Genomic DNA, 11552 nt, shown 5'->3' with positions numbered 1-11552 from the left:
GGAAAACAACAACAAAAAACTAAATTTTTAGCGTGGCCTTTTATTGCGGGTATCCGAGGCACACCTCAGCAATAATCATGCTGTCTAATCCATCAGAGCCGTGAAGTGGATGGATTATCTCAGCAAAGGAGAACTTCTTACAGATTTGTGAACAGCATTTGAAAGAAACAGATCTCATGAAAAATTAGCACTAAAACAAAGTGTTGAATTTATATTTGTGTTCAATGATCAGACAATTCTGACAAGAAAATACATTCATGCTACATTAGAAATTAATACGGATGCAAGCAGTGAAGTGACGTAAAAAGTGTAAATTGAAGTCAACATGCCACCTTACACAGAATGTGGAAGTGCTGCATGCACAAAGTCCATCGAATAAATACATATGTAACTAATTCACCCCCCCCCCCCAAAAAAAAACATACACAGGTAAACAAACATGTAATAGACCTCAACGGAGTGTGAAGAACTTCCACGCGTGTCTGTGTAAATCATACTTTATTCATATATTGTATTGTAGCATTGGTGAAATAATCAGACCAAATGTGGAGTTAACAACTTTTTAATGAACAATTTTCAAATTACTATCGGCCGTAACTACGCCAGAACACAACAGCTCAATAACGCACGTAGTTTACAAGTCTGAGATGCCTTCACGGCCCGTCCAGACCATTGGAAACTATTCAACCCACCCACAAGGGTCGCTAGTAGTATTTTTGACTTTATTTATACATAAACAATAATTATATGAGCAGCATCATTGTAAAAGTGGGCAAGGATTGCGTTGGAAAACAAACAAACAAAACCTCCAAGAGTGCCACCAAAAAACCAGAAGTCAAGTGTTCTTGCACGGATTATGGTACTCCACCCAGAAACATACCTCGTATCTTCCTCAACGGCTGATCTCATTAACACATTAACATGTATGTATTCCAAGTACAATACTATACAACGTAGGCAGTGAACTAGAAATCCACACAGCGACCCTTCCTCTCCCAGTCTCCAAAGCGGGTGGGCTCCAGACCTCGAGGACCCCCCTTTTCCTTTGTCACAGGATTCAGATCATCAGGAAACCCTTGGGGGCAAAAAAAATATTCAGTCTGATATATTTGTATCAGCCTCACTTACGTCAAGTTTTTTTTCTTTTGTTATTATGTTTAACCTTCAACAGAGATGCATAGCAGGTTTACTGTCATGTTGCTTATTGTGAAATTAAGTCAAAAAGGAAGTATGGGTAGGAGGTTAGAGACATGATGGTGAATGACAGATGGGTGTACATTTTCTCAATCAAAAAATATGTTCTTACTTTCTAAAACATCCTTGGTTTTCTCCTCGTCCTTGTCAAGCCGCCCCTGGGGAGTTACAGCTTTTTTCAGGGGCTTCCCATCTTTTACTGCACCACTGGTGAACCGGAACCATCCTGAGTACCCAAACCCAACCCAAAGTATTTTATTAATGATACATCTAGAACAATTTTATCCGTAAGTCTGGGCGTAGTGGACCTCTAACTCGCAGAATCGAAGGCAAAAAGAGTCACTCACCCGTCAATGGTGATTCCAAGATAAGATTTTTTGAAAGTAAATATTTGCAGCTGGAAACGCAAAACGCCAAGCGAGACATCTGTTACTGAGAGCTACGCTTTAGCGTTTTCTCTTGTGTCCGGACAATTACACAATCGTTGTTGTGGTAACACTCTGTCGCACGGAATACGTCACGGTCGTCATCATTTTGCGACGGAAGCGTACGACGTTATTGTAGTGTATTATATCGCCACAAGAGAGCGCCAAAACTCTTCCGTAGTTCCTTACAGTTTACTGGGCCTGAACTGCATTTTATTAGCTGCGGTCCGGAAATTTTGCACCGCTTCTCAGTTTGACAATAATAATAATAATAATAATAATGTTTCCTATAATTGTGCTCATTATAACTGTACATATTTGGCCAACAAATCAATAACTTAATAAATAAGCAAAGGAGGAAAAAAACATTAAATCGATATGATTGAATATAATAGAACAGTTTTATATGTACAGACCAATCGTGATAATAGATAGGCCAACGTTCACTTTAATTTGTGTCCTGTAAAAGTATAGCCTATACTGCGGTCAGTTTTTAAATCACAATACTGCCTTCAAATGATTTATAAATATAATTTGAGTCCTTGTTAAGTCACGTTTATTTCCTCAGTGTTGGTTCAGTGAGTAAAAATATATATAAATGCATTGTGGTGTAGCCACTTCAAAAATGTGGGCACCGAGGAAAAGATAACCAATGATTTGCTTTTAAGAGAGGTATATTTCTCTCATCTTGTCTTATCTTTACCTATCTATCTGACCCCTGTCTCCCTAAAGCGTGCATGTGTGTGTGGAGAGAGAGAGAGAGAGAGAGAGAGAGAGAGAGAGAGAGAGAGAGAGAGAGAGAGAGAGAGAGAGAGAGAGAGAGAGAGAGAGAGAGAGAGAGAGAGAGAGAGAGAGAGAAATTCCAAGAGTTTTCTTGTCTTGTCTTGAAAGGTGGATAAATTCTTCTTTCACATTCAAGAAAGTGGTCCTGGGGAATGTCACATCACACACAGACACCGGTACACTAACATCTCTCTTTCCATAAATTGCAATATTCCACTGAGATTTTGATCCATCAGCAATTCATCATACATTATGCAACATCTCAAATATCAGATTCCATCTTGTTAAAATATAGGAAATTGATACAATTTAAATTTACAAGCAGTTGGACTGAACTGTTCGAACAATTTGCACATTCGTTTTTTAAGAGCCAGAAACGCAGCCATGGTTTAAAAAAATAATAATAAGAGAACAAAAAAGCTGGCATGAATAATGTCTGCTGGACCGTTTACACGCAAATAGCATTTTTAAACTATTTTAAAAATCCTCTGCAACGTTAAAATTAAATTAAATTCATATTGTCACATACTTCCCGAACCTCTGCACAATTCCCCACTTTTTTTTTTACATCTTTTTTTGCAATTGTCTTAACAGCATGGAATTTTTTTTCCATGTAGCCATAAAGTGAAATCGCAAACGTATATACGCACAAGACTCATATGCAGTGTTAGACACTTTTTTTGTTAGAAATTCAGGATTACTGACTATACATTTGCAGTCAAGTAAAAACAAAACAAAACACAGTATCATTCAGTGGCAAAACAAAAATAGCACAACAAAGCGTGATTCGGGCTTTATCAAGTCCGTTTAGTGAATTGTACGGATTTACAAGTAAAAGCCTTTAACAAATACAGTATTCATAAAAAAAATTGTATCCACATATAAAATGAAAACACCGTCTGGTTGGCTTATGTTCACGATATGTGTCTATCTATGTCTATCATATTGTTAACCAAATGCTCGTTGACCTGTTGGCCCATATGTTAAATAGCCATCATCAACAACAATCACATTGTTTGTTTTGCGGTGCTCTTTACGTCCAATGACTGAGATAAAAAAAAAATAAAAAAAACCTCTTCATGACACTTGAAATCCATTTTCGAGATAGGCTATAGCGCCTTATTATTATTATTTTTTTTCATGACGGATGGATTATCGGGGCTTGTGCAGGGAACCCTATCCAGAGGCACACTCAGAAAAGGAGGGAGATAACGCGCAGAAGAAAAAAAAATGGAGATAAAACAGTTTCCAGCATGACAGCCTGCAAAAGTCACCGGGCTCTTCTGAAAACACCCCCCCCCCCCCCCCCCCCTACTCGCAGGTCGATACGCTGCTGATCTTGCCGGTGTTCTCGGTCCAAGGTTGCAGGTTCTGCAGGGCGAATAAAGAGCTGTTCTGCAGGCACAGCGGGTCCGGCGTCACCGGCTGGTTGATGGATTTTTGGAAGGCCTCCTGCTGCAGTTGCATGAGAATCCGGTTGGCTTGCTGTCTCTCCGCCTCTCTCTCCTCCGCCGTCTGCCGCCTTGCGCGTCCAGCCGGACGCGAACAGGAAAGATAAAAAAAAAAAAGAAAAAAGAAAAAAAGAAAAGTGAATTTGTTTGTAAATATAGCGTGCAGTTTTTGTTCTCGTTAAAATTGCAATCGTGTGTAATTTATATGGCTTACATTCAAATTTTCCTGTAGGCCTATCTGTGGATGTGCTTAAAATAAAGGATGAACGATACAAAAATAATAATAATAATAATAATAAAAAATAATAATAATAATGTAGGCCATTGGCCATACAAAAACCTTTGACTTGATTTTTGCTATTCTTTTCAAATACCAACATTCCTACCACGAGAGATTAAAAACAAAGAAACATGTTTGTTTTTTTAAAAACAACAACAACATATTTATCAATTGAGCGATGAAAAAGTTGTATCTGCCAAATGTTGTTTTAATTTCAACGAAATCTCTTATGGTGATAATACCAAAGCAGTTTGCACTGTGACGTCCCATAATAATTTATATGCCTTTCCATGACATAAGATTCGGAGTTAAGTGCTTTTGGATCTTATTAACATTCACTCGACTGATTTAGACCAACTATCACAATGGATTCATTATGTCCTATCGTGCACCCTCTTAAAATATATGCCTAAGTCATTTTTTTTTTTTGCCTAAATCATCTCCCCCATGATGCAAATGGTTCATTTTTGTGTTTCCTGAAAAATCTGCCAAAATGACTTATAGGTGATTATTTTTTAAGAAGGCGTCAATAGGGTAAAGCTCTTTACTTATTGATGTTGCAGGTGAAGTGTTTTTTTTGGGAGAGTTCTTCTCTCGTTGTTGTCTGAATTATTATTATTTTTTTTAAACGTGTTGAATTCACATGCACAAAAAGTCTTAAAAATCTGGCGATGGTATAGTTACATTTGAATTGCCTAATAAGGACAAGAAAAAAAACATGTGAGGTTAGCCTACTTCGACACTTGAACATTCGGTATTTCCGTACAACAAAAATGTGCTGCAAGTGGAAATGAATGCTTCACCTCCATTTGGTGCGTCTGTTTTGAAACCAGGTTTTGACCTGCGCGTCGGTCATTTTGAGGGCTTTGGCAAGGGTTGCTCGCTCGGCAGACGCCAGATACTTCTGGCGGTGGAAGCGCTTCTCCAGCTCGCAGATCTGCAGTCGAGTGAACGAAGTCCGCGGCTTCTTCTTCTTCGGCGGCGTCCGGTTCTGGTAGGGGTGTCCGACGCGACGTGTTACAGTGAGGGGTGAGAGGGACACTGGACGGACCCAAACAACAAGAACAAGACAGGAGAACAAAAGTGAACGATAATACAGCAACGATGACATTATTATACCAGCCAAAAAATCGTCATTGCCGCGGTTAGAAAAGCATTAATTAAACATTAAATGCTATGTTGTAGTTCTTAAATTATTATTTTTGATGATTGTTGTTATTATTATTTAAATAATCATAAAAAAATAGTTGGCTCAAAAATAACCCAGCTATGGGTCAAAAATGGACCAATCCTCTAAGTCAATTTACCCCACTTTGAGTCAAGAAATGGGTCAAACCCTTTACTTGGGTCAAAACATTGGGTCGTTTTGTATAAAGCAACCCAGAAAGTTGGGTCAAATCGACCCATGAATCAAATCCATTTTGGATCCATATTTGGGTTACTTTTGACCCAACTGTTTTTAGAGTGTAGATAAAATTGTGTGTAATCAATTATGTTTATGATTGATCAACTAAGGAAATAAAACAAATTGTATAGCCTGCGCAACTTTAAATTAATTAATTGGCAACGCAGCGCACGTACTTTTTTTATATTATTAGGTGTGTCGTGCATTGTTGCACTGGGCTATTTTCCATCAATTAAAAATTCATATTCTATTCTATTGTATTCTATTCTATTCGTTCATACCTGTGAATCTGTCTTTAGTGTACCGTCTGTTGCTTTCCATCCAGGGGAAGGTGAGCCCGTTTATGTTGCTGATGCTCCCGCTCACCGGCGGCATGCAAGAGTTCCCGCCACTCAGCGGCCGGTGCGCGGGCACGCGGATGACCCCGGCGGCATTGGGCCCGCTCACGTTGACCCCCATGTTCATGTGATACGAGCCGCCGCCAAGCGAAGCGCCGCTACAGTTATATCCACCGTTCGCGCACGCGAAGCCGCCGTTGGCGTTGCAGTTGTAAAGCGCGTGTCCGTAATCCGGCTCGTGCATCCTCGCCGCGCTCAGCATGCAGCTCTGCTCCACGGTGCTGAGAATCTGGTCGATTCCGAAACTGATGGAGTCCTGCGCGTGCGTGTGCTGCTGCAGATGTGCCCCCGCGATCCCCATGTGATCCATGGCCTCCATGCACGCACGCATCGGCGCGGTGCACACGCGTTCATCCGACCGGACTCCAAAAGTGAGCCCGGGGCTTCCTCTCCGGTCCGTTATCAAGTGAGCGCGGGCGCACGTGTGTGCATGCAACATCCAGACGGGCTTCTGCGTCGGACCTCAAACCCCCTCCCCCCCCTTTTCCCCACCTCATCCTCTCCCCCTCGGAGCTGCTCGGAGACATCAATCAAGATAGCAAAAGCGTGTGTATGCGTGTGTGTTTGTTTTAACAACCAATTTCTCTTCTGACGATGCTCGAGAAGTACAAACAACACAACTCAATTTACATCGCTCTCATATGAAACACATTTAAGATGTGTTACATTTATGAAAACAAAATACCCAAACTTCATCCATCACTTTTCCCTGCCTCGCAGGTGAGCTTAAACCTGCCAGCTGACTTTGGGCCCGAGGCAGGGTGCACCCTGGACTCCTAGTCAGCCAATCACCATGCACATATAGATAAACAAGCTTTCACAACTATATGGACAATTTAGAATATGTTGAATAAACCAATTATGAACGTTTTGGAATTTTGTGCAGAATCCGAGCACCAGTTCCTAAATCGCTTCTCATTTTCAGGGTGACAGGAAGCGGGTGCCGATCCCAGCCGGCATCAGCTGAAAGGCAAGCTAAACCCAAGACGGGTTGCCAGTCAATCAACATTTGTGCTAATAAATCTTGTGGCGTATTTGTTAGTGTTGTTGCCCCGCAAGTGCTAGGCACGAGGTTCGAGTCCCACTGTCTCCATTAGGGTTGAAAAATAAAAGCTTAGAAGTAACACTAAAGCTGTGAGAAATAAACACCAAAAAAAAAAAAGGAAATAACACTTTTAAGCGTTAACTACTAACAATGTGAAAAAATAACACAGAGATGTGAAAGTAGATAACACTTTGAAGTGTAAAAAAGGTCACTTTTACGTGTCGCATAATAACACTCTGGGTGTTGATATTTCACTCTACCAAAGAGTTAAATTTTTACACTTTTAGAAATGTAAATTTAACTCGTAACTGGTGAGAACTACATAAACGCAGGGAAAGTGTTAAATTTAACACTATGGGTGTTAAATTTACACTTCCAATTTTACTATGTGACGTAACGCTAACACTGTAAGAAATTACCACCAAAAAAATGAAAGGAAATAACACTTTTAATTGTCAATTACTGACAATGTAGAAAAAAAATAACACTGATATGTGAAAGTAGATAACACTTTGAAGTGTAAAAAAGGTACAATTTTATGTGTCAAATAATAACACTATGGGTGTTGATATTCCACTCTACCAAAGAGTTAAATTTTTTCCCTTTTAGAAGTGTAAATTAACTCGGAACTGGTGAGAACTATATAAACTAACTAACTAACTAATTTAACACTGTGGGAGTTAAATGTACTTTTTTGATCTTAGTGTGTGAAGTAACGCTAAAACTGTGAGAAATGAACACCAAAATGAAAGGAAATAACACTTTTAAGTGTTAACTACTGACAATGTGAAAAAATAACACTCACAGTCGTGACTAAACTGCACATGATCATCGTCATCATCATCAAAAAATAAATAAATAAATAAATAAATAAAAACACTTGATAGCAATTTGGACGATTTTCATTTTTAAAAAGATGTGAACATTTAAAATGTTTTCAAGTTCGTTACTCAGCTTAAAATCTGTTCGTCGGACTGTATTGACATAATGTTGAAACGGACACATCTTTACATATTTCTTTTGATTATTATTATTATTATTCAAAGATGTTACCGAATTGATCTTCCAGGGGCAAATTCAACAATATGAATGCCTGCAAAATGAGTGACGTTTATGAGATCATTCTCTATTAATAATTCATGTTCAGAGCGATGGCATTGATATGAACATTGATGTGCTGTTGTTGTTGTTGTTGTTGTTGTTTTAATGTGCGACTGAGGGGAGAAGATTTGCATTGGATGCTGGAATGTTTTTATTCCATGGAATCTTTGCAGAGCTAAAAACCCAAGCAGGGAAACAATACTCATATATTACTAAGTGTTGCATTAATATTCATGAGTACAGCACATGCAATGATGAATTGTGCCTTTAGATTCAATGGATATTCATCGGAACAAAAAAATAACGGCTGTTTAATCAGCGCTCAATAAAACGCTCGTATTATTATTTGGAATTTGGAGAGGTGCCAATAACGCGGAGAAACAAAACATACCAGCTCCGCAACAACTGCAGTGCATGAAAAATAAAAGTCAGCCATTGATCTTCTGTCCCACTAACAACCACTGGGAAATAATTACTTCGCGCAGGGCATTAGATTATTAATATTTCATCCGTTTTAATGGTGCTCATTGGTCAAGTGACCAACATCAAATTTTAATGCTAGCGTTGCTACGATGCGGACCGTAATGATGATTAGGGAGGATAGTGGCAAAAAACATTGAAATGCTATGCAGGGGCGGCTTGCTTTTTACACACATACTATGATATGATACATAGAGTGTACATTTCTCAATGCCACAGATTTTGATTGAGTAATGAATTATTATTAATAATGTACTTATTTCTTCAGGCTTTAATTTTGTAGGGCAAATTGACAACTGATTGTTGTATTAGCACAAGGCTTTTTTTTATTTTTTTTTATTTTTATTTTTTTTGCTGCGTGCCGTTGTGGGAGGGAATGCAGCTGCCTCACAGCCAATCGAAGCAGCTCTCCTCATGGATCCATTTAAATTCAGCAGAGGGAGGTGTGCGTCACAGAGGGAGATAATTTCGTCAATGAAAACGAAACAAAAATAATTTCTTCAACACACCTTTTTCACCGGATTAAAACTAGACTAGACTAGACCAAACTCCTCATTAATAAACAATAAGTGGGACTAAATCAGTATGCATTTTCGATTCACGGTTAAAAAAAAACAAGAAGTAAGTTATAGTTATAATGTAACATTAAAGCAATGACTATAACGTTCCAATAATAATGTTAATCCAACTGATAACTAATGTTGGCTAATTTACTAGCTCGTAGCATAGAGCCATATTAGCTACTTGTTGATATACTGTCATTATGTCGTTTTTTGTCAAAAAGATAAGAGAAAATTTGATGTGAAATAGTTTTAGATCCGAAATTGTTCAACATAATCTGCTGACAAAAAAAAACAACAACACCAAAAACATAATGGGGTAAAATGATTGTCCTGACTAAGACTAGACTAAAACGTTTGACAGTGTTTGTTGTTGACTAAAACTTGACAAATTAAAATGTGTTTTCTTGGACTAAAATAAAGACTAAAATGCTAGATTTATAGTCGTCAAAAAATGGGATGAGGTTGACTATAACTATGATAAAAACTCAAAAGCGTGATTGAAACTGGACTAAAACAGACTCAATTGAAAAAATTGGCGGGTAAAATTAACACTAGTGCGCACAAAGTGCAATTACAGCAACAGAACCACACTTGCGGATGATGTCATTCACTGCGCATGCAACATGGCCGATCGGAGACCGCCTTCTAGTTATTTTTAAATTTAAAAATGGTGCAAATGTATCAATTAAAAAACTCAACAATTACTATTCCTCTTTTTTTTTTATGCCTATGCTGATTTTGTAACTATGGAGTTTAATAATTGAAATTGTAATTGACTTTCGATTTAATTGCACAGCCTTATCGCCCCCCCCACCAACCAATCCGCCGATCGAGCGTGATCAATGCACCGCTTGCGCCACAAATCGTTTAAATCGGTTGGACTTTGGCAGTCCTCGTACAATCCACTGCACCAGCTAAAGTGTGTGTTACTACGTTGACGCGCGTCAACCTGGGTTCGACAGACATCCCTGATGTTTGCGTTGAAGCATGTTTGGCCCTGTGTTGTCTTTTTCTCTCTGTTTCTGAAGTGACTGTGGCGGGTTCTACCTGCAGAGTCCTTGACTCTTGACCTCCAAATCTCTGGCGCCGGCTCTGTCAGCGGCTCAGTGCACTTTCCATTACCACTGACTGCCATACCAAGGTTTTTTTTTTCTCGAACCTCTTGGAAGCACTTAAATGCTCCTCTTCAGAGACGAATGAAATGGCTTATTTTGGAAGGATTTGGACATTGCGATTATGAATTTATAAATAGAATCGGAAATGTGAGCGCTCAGTTGAGTCGCGCGATCTATGGAGGACAGACAAAAGTTTTTTGCTGGATAAAGCAAAAAAAAAAACAAAAAAAAACCCCCACTGAGCTGATTTAGGGCAAAGAGGTCAATCACAAGACAAAAAAAATAGATAAATACACAAACAATCATTCATACTCACGTGCAGAACAACGGGCAATTTAAAGTCTTCACTTCATTTCAATTATGCAAAACTTGCTGACAGCTAACATACCTATGCACCTTTTTACAAGCATTTAGAAAAACATTGATGTTTGAATTTCTTATTTGTCAAGGAAAGGACCACTGATCAACGCGAATGCCGTATTTATTTTTAAAAGTGTCATCTGATGCTAAATGCTAACACGCATTGAATCATTTCCGTGACAATATAATCCGTTTCCTGATATGATAGTCGGTAGGTATACATGTTTTATCACTTAACATAACGGCCATGGATATATTTGCAATGTACAGTCAAAAGTTGGATTTGAACCCGCGACCTCCTGGTTACTAGGACAATGCACTTTACCAACTACTGAGCAGTATCAGGCAGGTGTTAATGATGATACGTTGACTAAAGTGGGACTTGGAAAAAGTTCAATATCGGTCTCATTGAAAATGAAATGGGGAAAAAGTTGATATTTCACATTAAATTGTGCCAATGCTGTAAGTAATGTCAAATAAGATCCCGGGGAGGAGTGATTTTTGAATGGTTTAATTGGTCGCTAGAAATGATGCATGCATGCAGGCACGTCACATTCCTGGGATGATATGAGCTTTAAATTGGACCAAAGTGAAGGTAAGAAGGAGTATTTTATTTTTATTTTTATTTTTTTGGGGGGTTCACCGGTCTCTATACACAATATTTATTCATATATGTATGTATTTATTTTTTTATAATTCTAATATTGTAACTGGCCAATAGCAATGCCGTAAGTGTTTCATCTCTCCACCTATTTCCGATTGCAATTATCCTCATGGTCTTGGGAGAGGCGGAGCCTATTCCAGCTGAGTTAATAAAAATTAAGAAGAAAAATACATTTGAAGCCGTGTCTTTAAATGTCTCTTTAAAAAGGAAATTGACAATACCTTGCAGATATGCTTCCTCAAAATGATGACATGACTATGTTGTCTAATCCTTTATTCACTATTTAAA

At 38.6% G+C, this 11552-nt stretch overlaps 2 protein-coding genes across 2 annotated transcripts; both read right to left on the bottom strand.

Annotated features, from left to right (window-relative positions):
• Positions 1 to 481: 481 nt before the first annotated feature.
• On the bottom strand, positions 482 to 1707 carry sdhaf4 (succinate dehydrogenase complex assembly factor 4). Its single transcript, XM_086093402.1, has 3 exons — positions 1542 to 1707; positions 1307 to 1420; positions 482 to 1075 (listed from the first exon to the last, which is right to left on the bottom strand). Exons 1-3 carry the CDS (start codon positions 1618 to 1620, stop codon positions 966 to 968), a joined length of 303 nt encoding a protein of 100 aa, XP_085949528.1. The 5' UTR covers positions 1621 to 1707; the 3' UTR covers positions 482 to 965.
• A 2006-nt stretch (positions 1708 to 3713) lies between these two features.
• tlx1 (T cell leukemia homeobox 1) lies at positions 3714 to 6276 on the bottom strand. The gene is made up of 3 exons (XM_086093404.1): positions 5820 to 6276; positions 4937 to 5174; positions 3714 to 3924 (listed from the first exon to the last, which is right to left on the bottom strand). Exons 1-3 carry the CDS (start codon positions 6265 to 6267, stop codon positions 3714 to 3716), a joined length of 897 nt encoding a protein of 298 aa, XP_085949530.1. The 5' UTR covers positions 6268 to 6276.
• Between the last annotated feature and the right edge of the window lie 5276 nt (positions 6277 to 11552).

This window comes from Leptonotus elevatus, chromosome 13, assembly GCF_054856555.1.
Source record: "Leptonotus elevatus isolate MCC_2025b chromosome 13, RoL_Lele_1.0, whole genome shotgun sequence".
Lineage (NCBI taxonomy): Eukaryota > Metazoa > Chordata > Actinopteri > Syngnathiformes > Syngnathidae > Leptonotus > Leptonotus elevatus.
Note: the sequence above shows the minus strand (reverse complement) of the source record. Positions and strands in the feature narration are given on the sequence as shown.

What these genes read in the sequence shown, in the direction of transcription:
- sdhaf4 (XM_086093402.1), bottom strand. Translation starts at nt 1,620, where the DNA reads ATGTCTCGCTTGGCGTTTTGCGTTTCCAGCTGCAAATATTTACTTTCA. An exon ending in CTTGGAATCACCATTGACGG is followed by an intron (nt 1,421 to 1,541) that starts GTGAGTGACTCT and finishes TTGGGTACTCAG; the next exon opens with GATGGTTCCGGTTCACCAGT. An exon ending in AACCAAGGATGTTTTAGAAA is followed by an intron (nt 1,076 to 1,306) that starts GTAAGAACATAT and finishes TTTGCCCCCAAG; the next exon opens with GGTTTCCTGATGATCTGAAT.
- tlx1 (XM_086093404.1), bottom strand. Translation starts at nt 6,267, where the DNA reads ATGCGTGCGTGCATGGAGGCCATGGATCACATGGGGATCGCGGGGGCA. An exon ending in CACTAAAGACAGATTCACAG is followed by an intron (nt 5,175 to 5,819) that starts GTATGAACGAAT and finishes GGGTCCGTCCAG; the next exon opens with TGTCCCTCTCACCCCTCACT. An exon ending in AACAGACGCACCAAATGGAG is followed by an intron (nt 3,925 to 4,936) that starts GTGAAGCATTCA and finishes TGGACGCGCAAG; the next exon opens with GCGGCAGACGGCGGAGGAGA.